This window comes from Tamandua tetradactyla, chromosome 18 (genome assembly GCF_023851605.1).
Source record: "Tamandua tetradactyla isolate mTamTet1 chromosome 18, mTamTet1.pri, whole genome shotgun sequence".
Classification (NCBI taxonomy): domain Eukaryota; kingdom Metazoa; phylum Chordata; class Mammalia; order Pilosa; family Myrmecophagidae; genus Tamandua; species Tamandua tetradactyla.
Window position 1 is genome coordinate 60,142,416 of NC_135344.1, and position 18,585 is coordinate 60,161,000.

Sequence of the window (18,585 nt, forward strand, 5' to 3'; positions counted from 1 at the left end):
CAGGGCATTGGCTGCCTCCGCACTCCACAGCCTCCCCTGCCTATCTCCCACACCACACACCAATTTCCTGGTAGTCCCAGCACAGGGGAGGTCCAGGGCCCATTTCTGTGGTGAGGTGGAAATAGAACTGTCTGAACAGCCCCCAAATCTGGATTCTAATTGTGCCTGTACCTCGGTTTCCTTGTTAATAAAGTGAGATTTGGGGGCATAGGAATCGTTCTATTCTACAATCTCTGATTTCCATAAAGTAGGATGAGGCGGTCACTCTTATTCCTATTTTAAGAAGATAGAACCTGAAGCAAAGAAAAAAAAAGGTAGGGGGGAGACTTAGTCAAGGTTTTGAGGGTCAGCAAGCACAGCCAAGAGCAGAGTTCCAGGTCACTTGATGTCCAGCCTGCTGCCCACCCACTAAGGCCGCTCTGCCTTTCGGGTGTGAATGACTCAATGTCTTAATCCCTTCCTGTCCAGTCTCCCATAGCTGCAGATGCAATTCTGAACAAACTGTGCAGATCGTCAGGGCCAAACATGCTGAAATATGCACAGTGGAGACCTAATGCCCGCCTCTGATCCTGCCCCAAGAATGTGGCTGGAAACTAAATCTAATGAAGTGAAGGTACACATTTCTGTGAGGCTCAGTCGGAGGTGTGTTTAATTCAGCTCAACCTGTCATCAGTTCAATCTGGCAAACATTCCTTTAATACCTGATGATGATGAAGGTACCATATTGGATAGGCTCTGTGGGAATCACCAGAGGTTGGATCACTAGAGATTCTGGGGTGCAAATGAAGTGTAGCTCGCATCACTGCCTCTCTGGCTTGGGGGTCCAGCTATGATCATATCTCTTACTTTTCAATTTTCAATCTCACATCAAAGCTATACTGCAGTCCCCATTTTCATGCATCTGGAGGAAGTCGGCCTCTCTGCCACACCCTCTTCCCCAGTTGTCCTGCCTCTAAATGCTAGGAGGAGTGACCTTTCTATTTGGAGCTCCCTTTGCTTTGGCCTTGACCACCCAGTGACACTTTTGAGAATGGTTCCAATGCAGGCCACTACTTTCCTGTGTGCTGCTGTGCCAGCAGCACGTTGGCTGGTCCCAACCTCTGAGTAGCCCCAAAGGTGCTGCCCCCTCCCCCAGCCCCATGACTTGGGCTCTTGGAGCTGGCCACATGTCCTTAGGCAGCATGTCCAAAGCACAGCTTCCAGGGAGGTCTGCCTGGCTTGGGAACCTCTGGCCTTAGCCATGTGTGTTCCTAAAGCCAACCTTTCTCTGCTAAGCCTTACTTTGAGCCTAGGGGCCAATCCAGACCCTCTGTTCTCATGTGGGGAATTTCCCTTTGGAGGTCTTTTCCTGGAAGTTTGTTTTGCCCAAAGAAATGTGAAGCTCTGCCTTGGCAAGCACCGAACTCCGAAAGTAATATGGGAGGAGGCATAATTTCTTTCATGATTTAGCCCGAGACTTCCCACACATCTTCATCCTCTCCCCACCTCCAATTAAATGCTCTCATCATAGCTCCTTGGAAAAGTAAGCCTAATACTTTGGTGGTTTTGTTTTGTTTTTTAAATTTTTGTTTGTGTTTTATCTAGAACTCACTAGAAAACATGAATAAAATAGAGATCGTGTAATAATTAGAACTTGGTAAAAATGTAGCAGAAAAGAGTCAGCTATTAGCTAAAGTAATACAAGCTCACTAATAGCAGAATGTTTTCTCCTTGCAGTGGATTTTTAGGATTCTTCCTCCTGTTCAGTACACAGAAGCTAAAAAGCAGCATGGCCCCAGGGCAGTGTGCCGCCTGGCTTTTCTTTGCTAAGGTAAGAGAGAGGGGAGGCGGGAAAAATCTATCTCAGGAGCCTCTGTGCCCATTATTCTCAGGGGCTGTATAACATAAGGATTGATCTTCATGAATTCATTTCTAGTCACTGGCCCTGAGCCTGACCCTTCATTAATTCACAGGCTGCGATTTCTGAGACCTTCTGCCTCTTTTATCCTCAATACATATTCAATCCTTGTGACCCTCTTGGAAGGTGACCCTGAGTAAGCCCCTTAACTTCCCTGAGCTTAATTTCCCCATCTAGAAATGAGAGGCATTCCAAGGAATCTTGAAGGACCCTCCAGCTCTGAATGTGAACTCTATGCAATTCTTACTTTTCTTTTCTGGGGGATGTGAAGGTAACCAGAGCTCTAGAACAGCCTGCCAGATGTGACAAAGAAAGGAAAATAGGAAAAGGGCCAGACTGAGGTCTTTGATGAAGGCTTCAAAAACAAGGATTGTTATAAAAATGCCCATCGGGTATCTGAGTGACCATGGTTAAAGTGTGACTAGAAAGGTGGGAAAAGCAGGATGGAACAGAAGAAATGGGGAGGCAGCGGTGGAGTGTGCAATCTTAACTGAAATACTTTGGGGCTCATTCTTTCTATTGGATTATTTGATGTTTTTAACGTCTGTAAAGGAGTCAACTGTGGGGCCCCAGGTACTGCTCCCAAGGATTGAGATTTCTTAATGAACTTAATTTAATGAAATAATTATTTAAACTCACATCTTTAGTCATCTGTATGCTTTTTGATTGATTTTTTTCCCCCTAGAAAACAAATTTTTCTTTGAAAATCAGACATAATAGTCATTTTAGTAGCATTAGTCATTCTCATCCCAGCAGAATGTCAAAGCGGTTGGGAAGTTAACTTCCAGCATGATGGAGTGAGGAGGTTGGCAGATCCTCTCTCCCAAAAGCAACTAGAAAGCTGGACAAAACCATCAACAAACAAACAAAAACAGCCATTCCGGCCCTCTACAAATTGACCAAAGGCATACAGCAAGCCAAGAAATGTATATTAATGTGGACTACCAGACTTTGGGTAGGAACAGCCTGAGATCGTGTAGTCTTGCCTACGGTTGATCCCATTCTCTCGCCAGCTCTGCCAGCAAGTAGTTCAGCCATAGCAGGGCAGCCAGTGAAAACCAGCAGGCTTGGAACATTGTCAATTAAAGCATCATCAATTAAAATGGCAATCTCATTGGTGATCGAATAGGAAGGACCCATGACTCCACTAACTTGAGTTTATGGCCCTGTTTGGGGCAGGCTGTGGACCCCTAGACTGTTTATTTAATAGGTAATTCTGGGAGGTGAGACAGCAGTCGGGGTCTTGATAACTCTCCATATATCCTTAGTTTGTGCAGGATAGAGCACTTTCACATCCCCCAGAAAAGAAAAGTAAGAATGGCGTAGAGTTCACATTCAGAGCTGGAAGGTCCTTCAAGATTCCTTGGAATGCCTCTCATTTCTAGATGGGGAAATTAAGCTCAGGAAAGTTAAGGGGCTTACTCAGGGTCACCTTCCAAGAGGGTCATAAGGATTGAATATGTATTGAGGATAAAAGAGGCAAAAGGTCTCAGAAATTGCAGCATCTCTGACCAATGGAGCCTGTGTGCACACACAGAGGAGATGCAGGAGAGCCCAGCAGAGAGTAAAGGCTACAACAGACATAGAGACAGCCTGAAGTCTGCATGTGGCTCCCCAGCCAGCACTCAGATTCAGAAGCAGAGAGGAGAAGTCTCACAGGCTCAGAGTGTTTGAGCATAATCTCTGACGCATCTATTCCAGAATACTAAGCTATGCAGACACAGGAATGACCCCAGAGTTTAAAAAATAAAAGCAAGGAAAAAATTGAATACAGGCACCAGCAACAGTACATCGCATGGGATACAGATTTTACAGGCTTAGTCCAGGCAAGTTACTAAACAAACCTAACAACCACAGCCCTCAGGAGGAAAAGTCAGAATCAAAAGTTGCTACCATATATTGTCTAAGATATCCAGTATTCAACAAAAAGTTAGACACATTCAAAGAAACAGCAAAGTGTGATCCCCTGTTCAGGAATGAAGAAGTCAATAGAAGCTGTGTCTGTCCTCAAATGTTGAACTTAGTAGGCAAAAACTTCAAAGCAGCTATTATATATTCAGAGATCTAAAGGAAGCCATGTTTAAAGAATTAAAGGAAAGTCTCAATGGCTATAGAATCTCAATAAAGGAACCAAATGGAAATTCTGGAGCTGAAAAGTACAACACCTGAAGTGGAAAATTCTCTAAAGGGTCTCAACAGCATATTTGAGATGCCAGGAGAAAAAAAGCAAACTGGAAGGTAGAGTCAGAAAAATTACCCAATTTGAAGAATGAAGATTTTTGAAAATTGAAGAAATATGAACAGAGCCCCAGAGACCTGTGGGACAGTATCAAGCCTATCAACCTATGTGCAATAAGAACCCCAGAAGTAGAGGAGAAAGGAGTAGAAAAAAATATTTGAAGAAATAGTGGCTGAAAGCTTTCCCAAATTTCATGGAAAACATTAATTTGCAGGTTCAGTGAACCCCAAGTAGAATAAACATAGAGATCTACACCTACATGATTCTTGTGTGCTTGGACAGTGTTGGCTGTGTCTGATATTTAAGACTAAATTCTGATGACCATTGCATTAAATAGCAGTATTATGTAGTGATCTGCTAGGAACCATATCATTAATTATCAGTGCCTACTTAATAAAGCATTTGTTAGATTTAAAAATTAATCATTTAACAGAACTGATCTGAACAAAGTAGGAAACGATTCAGCAATCTGACCTTCTTCCATCCTTATCACCAAATTCCACCTTCACTTGATCATCATGTCGGTGCTACAAAGCAATTAATTTGCCATTTCCTCTTTGAGTTTGGGCAGTCAGAATTCATGCCTGTGGAGTGTCGTTTCCTTCTCCATTGCTACTTGCAATAAAATATGGCTCGCACAGTCCAGGTGGAAGATGGTAAAAGCCTTTTTAGAATTGAGCCCATGTGAACCTTCAAAATTGGAGTGTGTGGTGGGTGCAGAAGTGGGGTGAGTAGACAAGAACTGAGTGGGGAAGTGTGGCAAAATAAAAAAATGCTAGAACCTACTTCCCAATTGTTCAAGATAAAAGCAGAACATCTGAGATAAAGTATGTCCAAATAGCCAAGGAGTGGCAAAGTACTATATAAAAACACAGAGCGTTACCTAGAGTCACATAGACAAGACTTAATTTTGACCTGGATTTGAGTCTCAGGTCTGTCACTTTCTAGGTGTGTGCCTCAGCCTCAATTTCCTCAACTGTCAACAAGTATAATAATGCCCACCTTGTTGGTAGACAACCTCAGCCTCAGTTTCCTCAACTGTCAACAAGTATAATAATGCCCAGTTGGTAGACATAACTAGATTAGTAAGGGACCTGGGGTTGGCAGGTCTGCATGGCTCTGTCAAACCACTAATTTAATTCTTTGAAATCATCTAGTGATTTTCCAGGTCTGAATTTACCATTTGTATTCACTAGTTCCAGGGTGTGAATTTAGTTGTAGACTGGCAGACTGTAGACACTGCTCAGAATTCAGCATGCATGAAAATGAGGTCTCTCACCCACTGCATATTTAATCAGACACCATCTCACAAAAGAAGCAATTGATACACCATCATGATGTTTTTAAACCTGTATAGAGTCATTGATTTAAACAGTTGCTGTCAGTTTGAAGATGTATGTTTGATGGTTTCCATGGAGACCATCCTACTGTCTGTTCGTTAGCCTTAATTATACACTGGAATTGCCAGGGAACCTTCAAAGTTGTCTCCATAACAACACATCATTGTGTGATAACATGACTGCAGTGACTGTGTTTCCATGTAGGATTTTCTCTTAAAAGAGGTGAGAAGATTCCGCTGGTAAATTCAGCCTCCATTTAATTTATCCTTGGGAAGGACTCTTAACTGGGTAATGTTTCGGAGTTTCAGTTCTCTCTCTCTGTCTCTCTCTTTCAAGTTATTTGCCAGGTCTCAGGAGCTTGGATGAAGATAATAGTGGGACCTAATGTCTTGCTTTTTAGTGACATTCTCTTGACCTTTAGCTAAGATAGTGAACTAAGATATTGAACGATTGACTGCCAGTTTATTAGACAAAACTGAATCTGCTTTATATATAAAATGATCTTTTAAAAGTGCTAGGGTTTGACGTGTGGGATTTAAAAATATCTCCAAGACCGTTGGTGAAGCTCTCGCCATTTCTGATGGGATTAAATTTTTAAAAGAGCTTAGTCTCTTTTTAAATATGGAATCACATAGATTTAGTGATCTCTAAATAACATAATAGTTTACTTCCCATCTAGTTTTTGGGACATATTTGCAGGAAAGTTTCAAGTCTTAGTACTGAATCATACCTTGAACTTCTGAGGAGGTGACACATTAACAAAGTTTGCAGGATTGGTATTAGACTTCTTAGGTTCAGTTTCTGGCTGTGTACACACACACACACACACACACACACACGTCAGAGCACAGACAAGATCCTAGAAGTATAGTTATAATGTCTATCACAGTTTGCTCTCAGTAGGCCAAGTCTGTGCTGGAAAGTTGGTTCTCTTCCTCCTCTTCCCCCTTCTTGTTCTGTTACTACTCTTTTTTCTTTTTTATGATGATCTCATTACTGTCATCATTACTCCCCGTCTCTTCAGTGCAGAAACACTGGTTTTGACTTTCTGTGCTTCATGGCTGGTAAGAAGTAATCATAGAAGAGGAGCCCGTTTCCTCCCGTATTCATTGTTTGTCTCTCTTCCCATCTTCTCCGCTGCCCAAACCTCCTCACCCCTCTTCCCATCACATTTAAAAGCTCACCTGAATATAAAATTTTCTGTTTAGCAGGTAAATATTCCTTTTATTTTCTTCCTTCTACTGTTATTCAACACCTTAACGCATCTGAAATGGTCGGTGAAAATAAATTGTTAAATCTGGTGTAGGTGTGCTGCAGTGTAACATTTATGTTGAAAGAGCTTGCATAAAAATATCTAATTATGGCTGTTTCCTAATTAAATCATTTTTCTTGTTCACTGTCTGAGCAGCTGTAGCAATGGGAATAATTTTTCATGGAAAATTAGAACTTAGAAGCAGCAGCATAATTTCCGCTGTAGTCTTTAACTCAGCAATCATAACAGCATGTCGCTGTCTTTCCATTACATCACCGATGAGGTGACAGGAACATCAAGTGGCAAGCTAGGGAGCCACTCTGTTTTTGTGGAGCTGGATGGAAACAGTCAGCAAAGAAGTAAGTTATCTGGGGGAATCATTTGTTTATGAACAAGGTTTTCCCATAGGGCACGTGGAAGGGGAAATACAGTTTGGGATTAAAGAAAAAGAAATTAATTCCATTTTCTGTTGTCAAAATGATTCATAGCAGAGTGAGTGACGCTGATGGACATTTTGCTCCTTTGAACCGGGTTTTTGTTTTTCTTGTTTCTGATTATGTACCCTTAATTTTTCTGGGCTATTTTTGGTGCCATTGATCATCGCAGTGTTCTGTGTTGCAAAAAATGTGTAACAATTTTGGGTGTCACAACTTTTCAACTTAATGAATTTGGATCATTTCATTCACTGAGAAAATACCTCTAATTTCATTAGTTTCCAGACTACAAAGTTTCTGTGGGTGTTGTTAGTATCCAAGATAATTTAAAATAATTTAAATTGAAGTAATTTTTGCAACATAAAGACCAGTTAATTGGGGAAGTTTTCAAGGCCTCCCTTAGGGATGCATTAATGGGTACTTGCTCTTGGTAGGAGAGTGTTTAATAAATCCTTGTCAGGTGAGTGCTTAAATATTCTGACGTTATTTTACATACATTTGCATGTTTGTACACTCTCATCGGAAACGGAAAGACAGAATTCTGCACGTGTGTTGTAAAGTACCTCCCACTACCCCTTGTGCTCTTTTTTCTTTAATTTTTTATTAGCGAAGTTGTTGGTTTCACAGAGCAATCGTGCATAAAATGCAGGATTCCCATTCACCTCCCCCACCACCACCAAAACTTGCATTGGTGAGGAAAATCTGTTCCAATCGATGTTAGTGCTTTTTTTTGTAATTCTACTTTTTTTTTTAACAGTAATTGCATTTGTTACAATTGATGAAAGATTATTAAAGTAGTACTATTAACAACTGTCCTGGTTAACATAGGGGTTTTCTCCCCCATATTCTCAGCCTATTATTATTATTATATTTTTTCATGTATGTCTCTATTTTATTACTCATCTACCCATACGCTCAGTAAAGCAGGTGCCAGTCACAAGGTTTTTAAAGTTACGTGGTCACGAGATGAAGGCTGTAGAGTTATATAATCATTATCAAAGACCAAGGCTACTGGATTACAGTTCAACAGTTGCAGTTATTTCCTTCTGGCTATTCTAATACACTAGAAACTAAAAAGAAATCTCTATATCATGAGTCAGTGGTTGTAATCATTGTTAAATCCTAACTTCTCAGTCACAACTCCTCCCTCTCGTTTGCTCATTCTCTCAGTCTTCAGGGATATCTGGGCAAAGACCATTCTAACTTCTTCATGCTGAAAAGCGGTGTTGACCTTATGAGGTAGAGAAATGAGACTGGTTGATGTTCTATGAAGAGACTGGTACCTGTGGATTTCAGGGCTTATCTGGCTGAGGAGCTGTCTGGAGGCTCTAAGTTTATGAAAAGATAAACTTAATAGGTCAAATTTTTATAAAGCCTCAGATGAACCCCAGGGTATTCTTCAGGGTTTTCAGGAATATTGTTGGCTGGAGCCAGGCGCTCTTGAGATACATATTACTTTCTTTGTGCCATTTATTATTTGAATTCACTTTTCTTTATTAAGATCCTTTCTCTGTAGCCCAGAGTGAAAGTTTTCCAAGGTGTGGCCGAGCCTAGGATAATTAGCAAAGAGCTGTCCAGATCCAGTACATGCCTCGACCAGAGGTCAGATGGTTGAAAGAACTGAGTGGTGTTGACTGCGTCGTGGGAGAGCAAGCTGCAGGAGTCAAACCTAATAAAATGAAGCAATCCTTGGGAAATTTAGAGGAGCAGATTTTTATTATGGGAAAGCTAAGTTGTTTTTTTTTTTATTAACGGAAAAAAAAAAGAAATTAACACAACATTTAGAAATCATACCATTCTACATATGCACTCAGTAATTCTTAACATCATCACATAGATGCATGATCATCGTTTCTTAGTACATTTGCATCGGTTTAGAGGAACTAGCAACACAACAGAAAAAGATATAAAATGTTAATATAGAGAAAAGAAATAAAAGTAATAATAATAGTGAAAAAAAAACAAAACCCTATAGCTCAGATGCAGCTTCATTCAGTGTTTTAACATGAGGAAAGCTAAGTTTTGACGCATGAATGATAGAAAGGAATGACCTGTGGAATTGGAAGACTCTTAGTTGATCCTTAACTTTGTGCAAGGTTGTGAAAATAATGGTTCTGTCCCACTGTGCCTTAGGATGCCTTGGTGGCCTGTAACCCCTGGGCTCTAGGTACCCCCGGCTGCCTCCCCATACTTGCTTTCCTGTTTTCTCCCCCCAAATGAAACTTGTTTAAAGATAGTCATTCATTCATCTCTTTTTTTCCTGTTTAAAATTTCTTTCTTCTCTTACAAAAAGTTGACACTTGCTTTTTCCCCTTCCCGATTCTTAACTTGGTGCTTTGAACCCCAGCCGGGTTGTTCTTTAGGTGGAGAGGTTTGCTCTTGTTTTTATTTTTATATAAGTAGATTGTAAGTAACTTTGAGGCCATACATTTAAGTGTGAGCAGATTGTGTTTTTTTTTTTTTTTTTGAGCCCCAAATAGTTAGTCACATATGTAGCAAGAAAAGTTTTTTTAAAGTCAACAACTAACAGCCTGGTACTATGTAAACCCAAGTAGCTGTTAGATTGGATTTGTCATTTTATTTGGTTGTCTCTGCACTTTTTGGGGGTCTGGAAGGGAAAGATTGTGGGGAGCAGGATCTCCCTGTCTTCTTGCTGCCCCACTTCTGAAGTGGGGGCTGCACAGAGAAGCAACCCCATGGTGCATCTTTGTTCCAGAATATTTCTATCCTGTTTCTTCCCTGCCTCCCCCCCCAGGCTGTGGCTCCCTGTTTGGGATTCTGTGTATTTTCTGCACAGTTTTCCAGGCATGTAGTTACGTTTGGCCTGGATATAATAGCGGATCGGTCAAGATCTGACAAATAAAATGCCCACCGCTTTCCTTCACGTGGCAGGAGAAGAACAGTGAGGGTAAGAGTCTTGCTAATTAAAATATAATAATAGCAGCTGAGCCAGGTAGCTGCACTTCCCCCCCCCCAACCACCTGCTGTGTCGGCATGTGAGCCCAGGGAGGGCAGGCCATGTCCCAGTCCAGACTGCAACCCAAAACCCCAGCAGGTTGCCCAGCAGTCCAGAGGCGGCGTCAGGAGGATTAGTGAAGGGTAGTGGCTTCCTGATGCATGATTTGGACTGTAAAGGATTTGGTGACTTTTTAAGTACCTCTGACATTTTTTAGCGAAAATAGAATTGAGTCTTTTTTTTTTAATCGAGTATCCAGTTAGTCTTTTGTGGCTAGACATCCCTCCCCCAAATGATTTTACTTTCTTTACCCTGCATTAGATGTATCATCTTGGCATTTAAAATCTTTTTGGTTATAATGGACCAACCAGCTATTGTTACCTGTGCCTCTGCATAAAAAATGTGGGATTTCTCCCCTATGAAAACATATTTGTTCTTCAAGTTAGAAGTATGGGGTGCTCTCATAACTTCGGGCTGTACTGCGAGCAGTATTGGTTTGCTGCCATTTGGCCATGACATTCTGCTCTTTTGTCCCCTTAGGCTTGGGGAGCTCAATGCTTTGGGAGGGAAAGGTTTTGCAATTTTGGGATTTCTCCTTTCATTGGAATATACTTTATATATTTTGTCCTTCACAGGTAGCTAGAACACTTGAGAAAGTAGAAAAGGAGCCCACTCCAAAGGGCTGTAAGGAAGGCATAACACCTGTATGTCCTCCCCCTGCCCGCCCCCCGCCCCAACCCACCTCCATTCTGAGCCCAGAGTCAGTGAACAATAGATGCTTATTTGAATTATTCTTTGTCCTGGCATTTGAATTTAGCTACTGCTGTTTGAACCACTCATATCTATGTCCTGGTGGTTCGAAGCCTGTTTCTATGAAGTCAGCCGAGGTTATTATTATTTCCCTCAAGTTGCGCTTGAGCTGTTGATGGTTCATGCTAAGATTTATGCTTTTCAATACATAACCTGGTTTCAGTTCTCATGCTCCTATGAGAGTTTTCTTTTCTTTGAAAAAAATTTCAAGTTGCTTGTTTTATTCAGCAAATCTGTTCAGAAGAGATTTATGGAGTTACCTGTCTATTCCAGGCTAGAAATACGAAGCCATCTAAGGAGTGATAAATAGCCCTTTGTTTTGGAGGTAGAAAGATCTGGGTAAGCATCCCATCCCCTAGCAGTGTGACTGTTCTAGTTTGTTAGCTGCCGGAATGCAATATACCAGAAATGGAATGGCTTTAAAAAGGGGAATTGAATAAGTTGCTAGTTTACAATTCTCAGGCCGAGAAAATGTTCCAATTAAAACAAGTCTGTAGAAATGTTCAGTCTAAGGCATCCAGGGAGAGACACCCTGGTTCAAGAAGGCCAAAGAAGTTCAGGGTTTCTCTCTCAAGTGGAAGGGCACATGGTGAACACAGTCACAGTTTCTCTCTCATCTGGAAAGGCACGTGGTGAATGAACATGGTCAGGGTTCCTCTCTCATCTGGAAGGGTACATGGCAAACACAGTGTCATCTGCTAGCTTCCTCTCCTGGCTTCCTGTTTCATGAAGCTCCCCGGGAGGCATTTTCCTTCTTCATTTCCAAAGGTTGCTGGCTGGTGGACTCTGGTTCTCATGGCTATGTACTTGTGCTCTGCTCTCTCTGAATTGCTCTCATTCTCCAAAATGTTTTCTCTTTTAAAGGACTTCAGAAACTAATCAAGACCCACCCAAATGGGTGGAGACACACCTCCATCTAATCCAGTTTATCAGCCACTCTTGATTAAATCACATCTCCAGGAAGATGATCTAATTACAGTTTCAAGCATATAATGCTGAAAAGGGATTAGAAGAAATGGCTGCCTTTACAAAATGGGGTTAGGATTAAAACATGGCTCTTCTAGGGTGCATACATCATTTCAAACCAGCACAGTGACCATGGATAAGTTAGTAGCTTCTCTATGTATCAGTTTTCTCATCCATAGAATGGGAATAATTGTACATGCTTCACAGAAATGGACAAGGGTTATATGAAATAATGTGTGTTGAGCAGTTAATGTCAGCTATTATTATTACTTGGAAAGATGAGCTTTTCTTTGCAGAGGGAAATATGTTTCAAAGGCAGTTTGCATTTTGGGTATCACTACAGCTTGAGAGCTGTTGATCTGTGAGGATGAGAGGCTTCACTTCTTCTTTCTTTCACTTTGATGTTTTGTTATCAAGAGGGATTTAAAATCGCCAGACTCAGGTGGCATCGTAGGTGTTACTGTTTTCAATTTTGCAATTAATTCAAGAGACCTGATTTAACATTTTATTTATCATTAAAAAATACACAAAGTATCAGACTAAAGATTTTTGTGTGGGTCCTTGGTAGGGAAATCGCTGTTTGCAGTTTGTACTAGGTTAGTGGCAAGAGAAAGATAAATTTTGACAGAGTGGCATTTAATCTGATGTGGAACCGCACACCCACTAGAACAGCTAAAATGAAAAAGACTGACAATTTCAGTGTTTGTGAGGATGTGGAATAACATTTTGGATGTAGAAAACTGTTTGGTAGTATCTTCTAAAGTCTGCCTACTAATGTCTACCCAATGACCCGCTATCCCACTCCTAGGTATGCACCCAAGAGAAATGAAGACATACATCTACAAAAAGGCATGTTTGCGGTTATGGAATTAGATAGTACTGATGGTTGCACAACTCTGTGAATACACTAAAAAAAAAACACTGAATTGTACACTTTAGCAGAGTGACTTTTATGGTGTCTGCAGTATATCTTAATATTAGTAAACACATTCAAGAATATCCATAGCAGCTATATTCCTACAGGCCCCAAACTGGAGGAGCTAGGCCACATGTCAGTCAAGGAGAAATGAATTGTGGTCTTTCCATGCGGTAGGATACCACACAGCAGGAGCATAGGTAGTTGATTGGGAAGGAGCATGAGGGAGCCTGTGAGATACTAGAACGATTCAGCATCTTTGTCTAAGAGATGGTTACCTGGGTGTTTATGTTATAGGATGCAAATGTTTGTCAAGCCCGTGTGCTTAAGATTCGTGCACTTTATGCACTCCACTGTATTTGTGTTATCTTTCAATTAAAGTTACTCTGGTATGGGTGCTGTGTTGGTGCCATCCTCAGAAGGCACAGCCCAAACCTACGCTGGAAGGGTGAACAGGTGTTGGGTCTGCATTCCTGGAGCAGACCCCTCATGTCCCTTGCTTTGATGATTACCATACATTTGCTTCCTGTGACCATTGTAACACATTAACACATAGTGGGTGGCTTAAAACCACAGAAATGTATTTTCTCCCACTTCTGGAGGCTGGAAGTCCAGAATCAAGATGCCGGCAGGCCATGTTCCCTCTGAAGGCTCTCGGGAAAAATCCTTCATCGCCTCTTCCTCACTTCCTGTAGTGGCTGGCAGTCCTCAGGGTTCCTGCCCTTGTAGCTGCATCACCCCAGTCCCTGCTGCAGCCCTTGCATTGCCTTTTCTCCTGTGGGTCACTATTTCTTTTCCTCTTTCTATAAGGACATGGGTCACATTTAATTAAGGGCCCACCCTACTCCTGTGTGACCTCACCTTAATTCTAATCACATCATCAACAATCCTGCTTCCACATAAAGTCACACTCTGAGGTTCTAAAGGTTAGGACTTCAGCGTGGCTTTTCAGGGGGACACCGTCCAACCCACAACAACGTATGTGGGTGTTGGTGGGTGTTGTGCATCAGTGATAATGAGGAGGGGGGGACTGTGTCAGTTTTCATACTGGTGTAGAGAAAGGGACCAGACTCCCAAGGCCTAGGGGTGGGGCCCAACCCCGGCTTAGCCAAAAAAACTAATTCAGCCTCCATTTTGAGGCTGCATCCTGCAGACTGTGGACTCCTGCTCTAAAACGAAGGTGAGGAGGCACCTTTGGCCTTCTCTGCTCTGTGCAATGAGAAGGCACCTTTCTTGTGTTTCCTAGCAAATAGCGACCCCAGGCTTATTTTCTCATGCAATTGCCAAAATATAATTTTCACTCCCTAAATAGCAGTTTGTTAGCCAATCAGATTTTAGATTTAGGGCCACTCAGTGAACATTGCCAGATATAATAGAAGTAGGAACAACAGTTGCTGCTGACATTGATTTCCCTTAGTATATGCCAGGCAGTGTGGTAGGTTCTTTTATATACATTTTTTTCTTATTTAACTTTCATAATAATCTTGCATGGTTCAAATTTTGTGTTTCTCTTTCCCTTTTTGACATGATGAAACAAGCTCTAAGATGTTTCATCACTTGTATAAGCTAAAGTAAGAGACTCGACCTTGAACCAGGTCTTCTGATCTCTTTTCATTGGGTCCTTTTGAGAAATACTCAGTTATGCTGGTTCTCCTTGTAGAGTGTGTGATGTCTGTGAGACTGTTTTAGTTTTCTGGCTGCCAAGACAAATACTGTACAGTGGGTTGGCTTAAACAATGGGAATTTACGCTGTGGTTTTTAGACTGAAGAAGTCCAAATCAAGGCGTCATCAAGACAATGCTTCCTCCCAGAAGGCCGTGGCATTCTGGGACTGGCCACTGGTGAGCCTTGGTCCTCAGCTCTGCAGTGCACCGGGTGGCCCCTCCTGGCTTCTCCCTTCTCTTCTGGCCCCCATTGACCGTTCAGCTTCTGGCCACTCCCCCTGGCTCCCCCCCCCCCCCCCATAGCCTTTCCTGTAAGGCATCCATTAACAGGATTAAGAGCCATCCTGATTCAGCAGGGCCACACCTTAACTAAAGTAACCTCATCAAAAGATCTTATTTAGAAGAATTCCCACGCACAGGAGTGGATTAAGTTTAAGATCATATTTTTATGAGATAGTTCCAAACCACCACAGAGACCGAGTCTGAATGTAATTGTCATTAGCATAATCTCCCAAACCAGGCTTCATTGTTATTGGACTACCCACATTTGGTTGCTCTTGCAGTTCTCCTTAGTGTGTAACTGCATGGTATATCAAACACCTCCAGGCAACGGAGAGGCTGATGGAGGCTAGTGGAAACAGATGGAAGTAAGGGCAGTCATTAGCCGCTGCACAGGGAACCCAGCCTGCAGCCTGTGCAGGGCGGAGTGGAGCCCTGCTGCCTGGAATGTGTCTTGGGATGAGCCACAGCCGAGCTCACGGGACAGCTCAGTGCCTGCTGTGTCCCGATGTGAGCGGCCACAGGGCAGAGTGTGGGGATGGAAGTGTCAGGGTTCTGTGGTTAGATTTTAGATTTTTCTGTAGATGTTCAGCCGTAGGTTGTGTTTACCATTATTGATGCAAAATAACTTTTCCTCAATTTGTGAGTTCAGATTTGATCCATGACACCTCTAGAAAAGACTGTAGGAGTAATTTCATCTAACTCCCTTGTTTAAAACAAAATCTAAAAGGCTTGTTAGAGAAAATAAGGAAAAGTGAAATGAAAAGGAGAAAAACTATATACAGTCCCTTCACTAGAAGCATTTGGGAGTATATCCTCGGGACTCTGTATGCACATACCCAGTTTTGTAGATCATTCTCTCCCTGTCAGTTTTTAAGTAACAGTATTGGAAACGTTTTCCCCTTCTTGGGGCAGGTGAAGAATTCAGGTAGGCCCAGTGAACTGAGCCTGGGCGAGGCAGCCTTGTACAGCTGTCCAGGCCCATAGTTTCTTTGCCTGACACGGACCTGAGAAAGGGCTGTAGGCCAGGACCCCAGGCTTGCCAGCACCCATGGTGTTCAGCACTGTGTCTGACCTGTGATAGGCCCTTAGGAAAGGGGGAAAAGAAAACAAGAAAGAAACGACTTCAGCTGCTGAAGTCTCTTTCCCACTCTTCCCTGGCTTCCTGTTCAGGTTGCGCATTAGTTTGTCTTTCACAGCTGCGTTACTCATTTCCAAAGCCACGTGCAGTAGCTGACTTTGGGGTGAACTCAGAAGTCTCCAGTGTTGAGTCTGCAGGAAAGGTGGGGTCTTTCCTCTAGCAGCGATAGAATGAAGCAGTACACATGTTCTAGTCAGTAAAGTCCTGGTTGTAGGGGCGAGAGCGTCTGAAGAAAAGACGCTAGAAGTAGCAAGGAGGTGGGTCTCTTTAGGGGAGAGAGAACCGTGTCCCAGGTAATGTGACCTCTTGAGGGGACACGACCTTCGAGACCACTAGAAAGGGGGCGGGTACCTGCAAATGGCTCTGTTTGAAGCACCCCCAGAGCTCTCTGATCTGACCAAGAGGCGGTCAGTGAGCACTCCTGAATATAAGTTTCTCAGTGGCTGGAGCCACAGAGCCTCAATCTTGGTATCACACAGAGCAGGGCTTAGATGCCTCATCCTGAGCAGATGCCCCATTGGTGACCAAGGGCAGCGTGGCAGGGCCATCCAGATACAGGGCTGGTGGCCTAATGTTTTGGAGACGGTAACACAATGAGGCAGTCAGCAAATTCCTACTGTATAGATGAATAGACCAAGTTACTTGGAGGTGCTGCAAGAGAATTCTGAAATGAAGACTTAAGCCTTCAGAATATTTGCATGTGCCTGGGGTCCACAGGCTTTCACATTTCTTTGATACAAGGTAGTCATGAATTAGGCATTGTACTCTTGTTGATGGATGACACTTGCTGGGTCCTCATTGCCCCCAGCCCAGGGGTGGGCCCACACCAGCATCCCAGGCCTATGCTTTCTGGTTCCTTCCATGGGACCCAGGAAAAGACCACAATCAGATTTCTATATTTTTAGCTTTCAGAAAGGGGGCTATTTGCAGATTGGATGGGGGAGAGACAACATGTTTCTTCTCTCTGGGTCGTTACACTAGGCTTTATTGTGGCAGTCAACAGTTTTATTAAGTTCTTTGGTTTTTTTTTTGGAACATATGTTTGAATGTAACAATTTTTGGGTTTTAAATAGGATACAGACTAACATTAAATGGGTTCTCCCAAGTAATTGGTTTGCCTGCATTTTAAGGACACTTGCTTGTGCGACTGATCATGTATCTTCTTTTCTTTGGCTATTACAAATCATGAAGCCAAACTTAGGAACTCCATTGTCCCTACTCACATAGCCCCCAGTCCACCAAAAATGTAGACTTTCCTGATACAGATTGTGTAATAGCCTCATTTTTTTGTTCCCTGTCTTTGTTTCCCCCTTCCCTTCATCTATCTTATTTACTTCTGATCAATATTTTGTATTAGTATTGATTTGTCTATTTAAGACTCTTGAAATTCTCACTGGAATAAGTCAAGGAATGAATAAAATCTCCTCTGCCTTCTCATAAGAGATTAAGTGAAAGGACAAAATTGACCCCTGGGGGATACTTTAGAGATGACAATTCCTTGATTTTATTGCGGAGGAAATTGAAATTCAGAGGGGAGTTGGCCCACCTGAGGTTATTCAGCGAGTTTGTGACATAGGAAGGGAGCCTCAGGCCTCTGAGACAGTTGTACATGGCCCTCACGGACGTGGGCATGAGATGCTTCTGGTGTGATGATAGGACCACACGCCCAGGTCGTGCTGAGATCAACCGCCTCTTTTCTTCTCTCAGTCACTAGAATTCTTCATAGGAGTTTTCAGCGCCTTGGTAGGAAAAGGGGTTACTAGCTACACTTTTTTCTCTCTCTTCAAAAAGTTTTCTTTGGGCTCTGACTGTGACCGCTGCCCTCTTCACATCCTCGTTTCCAGAGTAGGTTCAGTACTTTCCCTCCATGGAGAGACCCTTCACACCCTACCTCACTGGTCATTCTGGTTTGTCCTTCAAGGCTTAGCTCAGAAACTATAAAACTCTTAGAGGAAAACACAGGGAAATGTCTTTAGGATCTTTTAATAAGCAGTGGATCCTTAGACTATGCCAAAAGCATGAGCAGTGAAAGAAAAAAATAGATAAATTGCGCTCCATCAAAATTTAAAACTTTTGTGCATCCAAGGACAATTTCTAGAAAGTGAAAAGGCAGCCTGCAGACCGAGATATTTGGAAACCAAGTATCTGAAAAGGGTTTAATATCCAAAGGGTATAAAGAATTCCTGCAACTCAACAACAAAAAGGCAAACAACCTGATTAAGAAATGGGCAAAGAGCTTGAGCAGACATTTCTCCAAAGAAGATTTACAAATGGCCAATAAGCCACGAGAAGATACTCAGCATCGTTGGCCATTAGGGAAATGCAAATCAAAACACAGTGAGGTACTACCTCACACTCACTAGATAGCTATTCATAAAAAAAAAAAAGGAAGATAAGTGTTGGCAAGGATGTGGAGAAATAGGAGTCCCTATACATGGTTGGTAGGAATGTAAAATAATGCAGCCACTGTGGAAAACAGTTTGGTACTTCCTAAGAGAGCAAGTACAGAATTACCATATGACCCAGGAATCTCACTCCTAGATGTACACCCAAAAGAATGGGATGCAGTGATTCAAACACATATTTTTGCACCAGTGTTCTTAGCAGCATTAATGAAAATAGCCAAAAAGTAGGAACAACCCGAGTGTCCAACAGATGAATGGAAAAATAAAATGTGGTATATACATCTCT

General features: G+C 42.3%; 1 protein-coding gene across 3 annotated transcripts in view; it reads left to right on the top strand.

Moving 5' to 3' along the window:
• Positions 1–18,585, top strand: part of SLC35D4 (solute carrier family 35 member D4) — a 170,750-nt gene that overhangs the window by 118,340 nt on the left and 33,825 nt on the right. For all 3 annotated transcript variants that reach the window (XM_077135800.1, XM_077135798.1, XM_077135801.1), the window contains one exon: positions 1,717–1,810. In XM_077135800.1, coding sequence (XP_076991915.1) covers positions 1,717–1,810 — 94 coding nt within the window. The remainder of the gene's footprint in view (positions 1–1,716; positions 1,811–18,585) is intronic.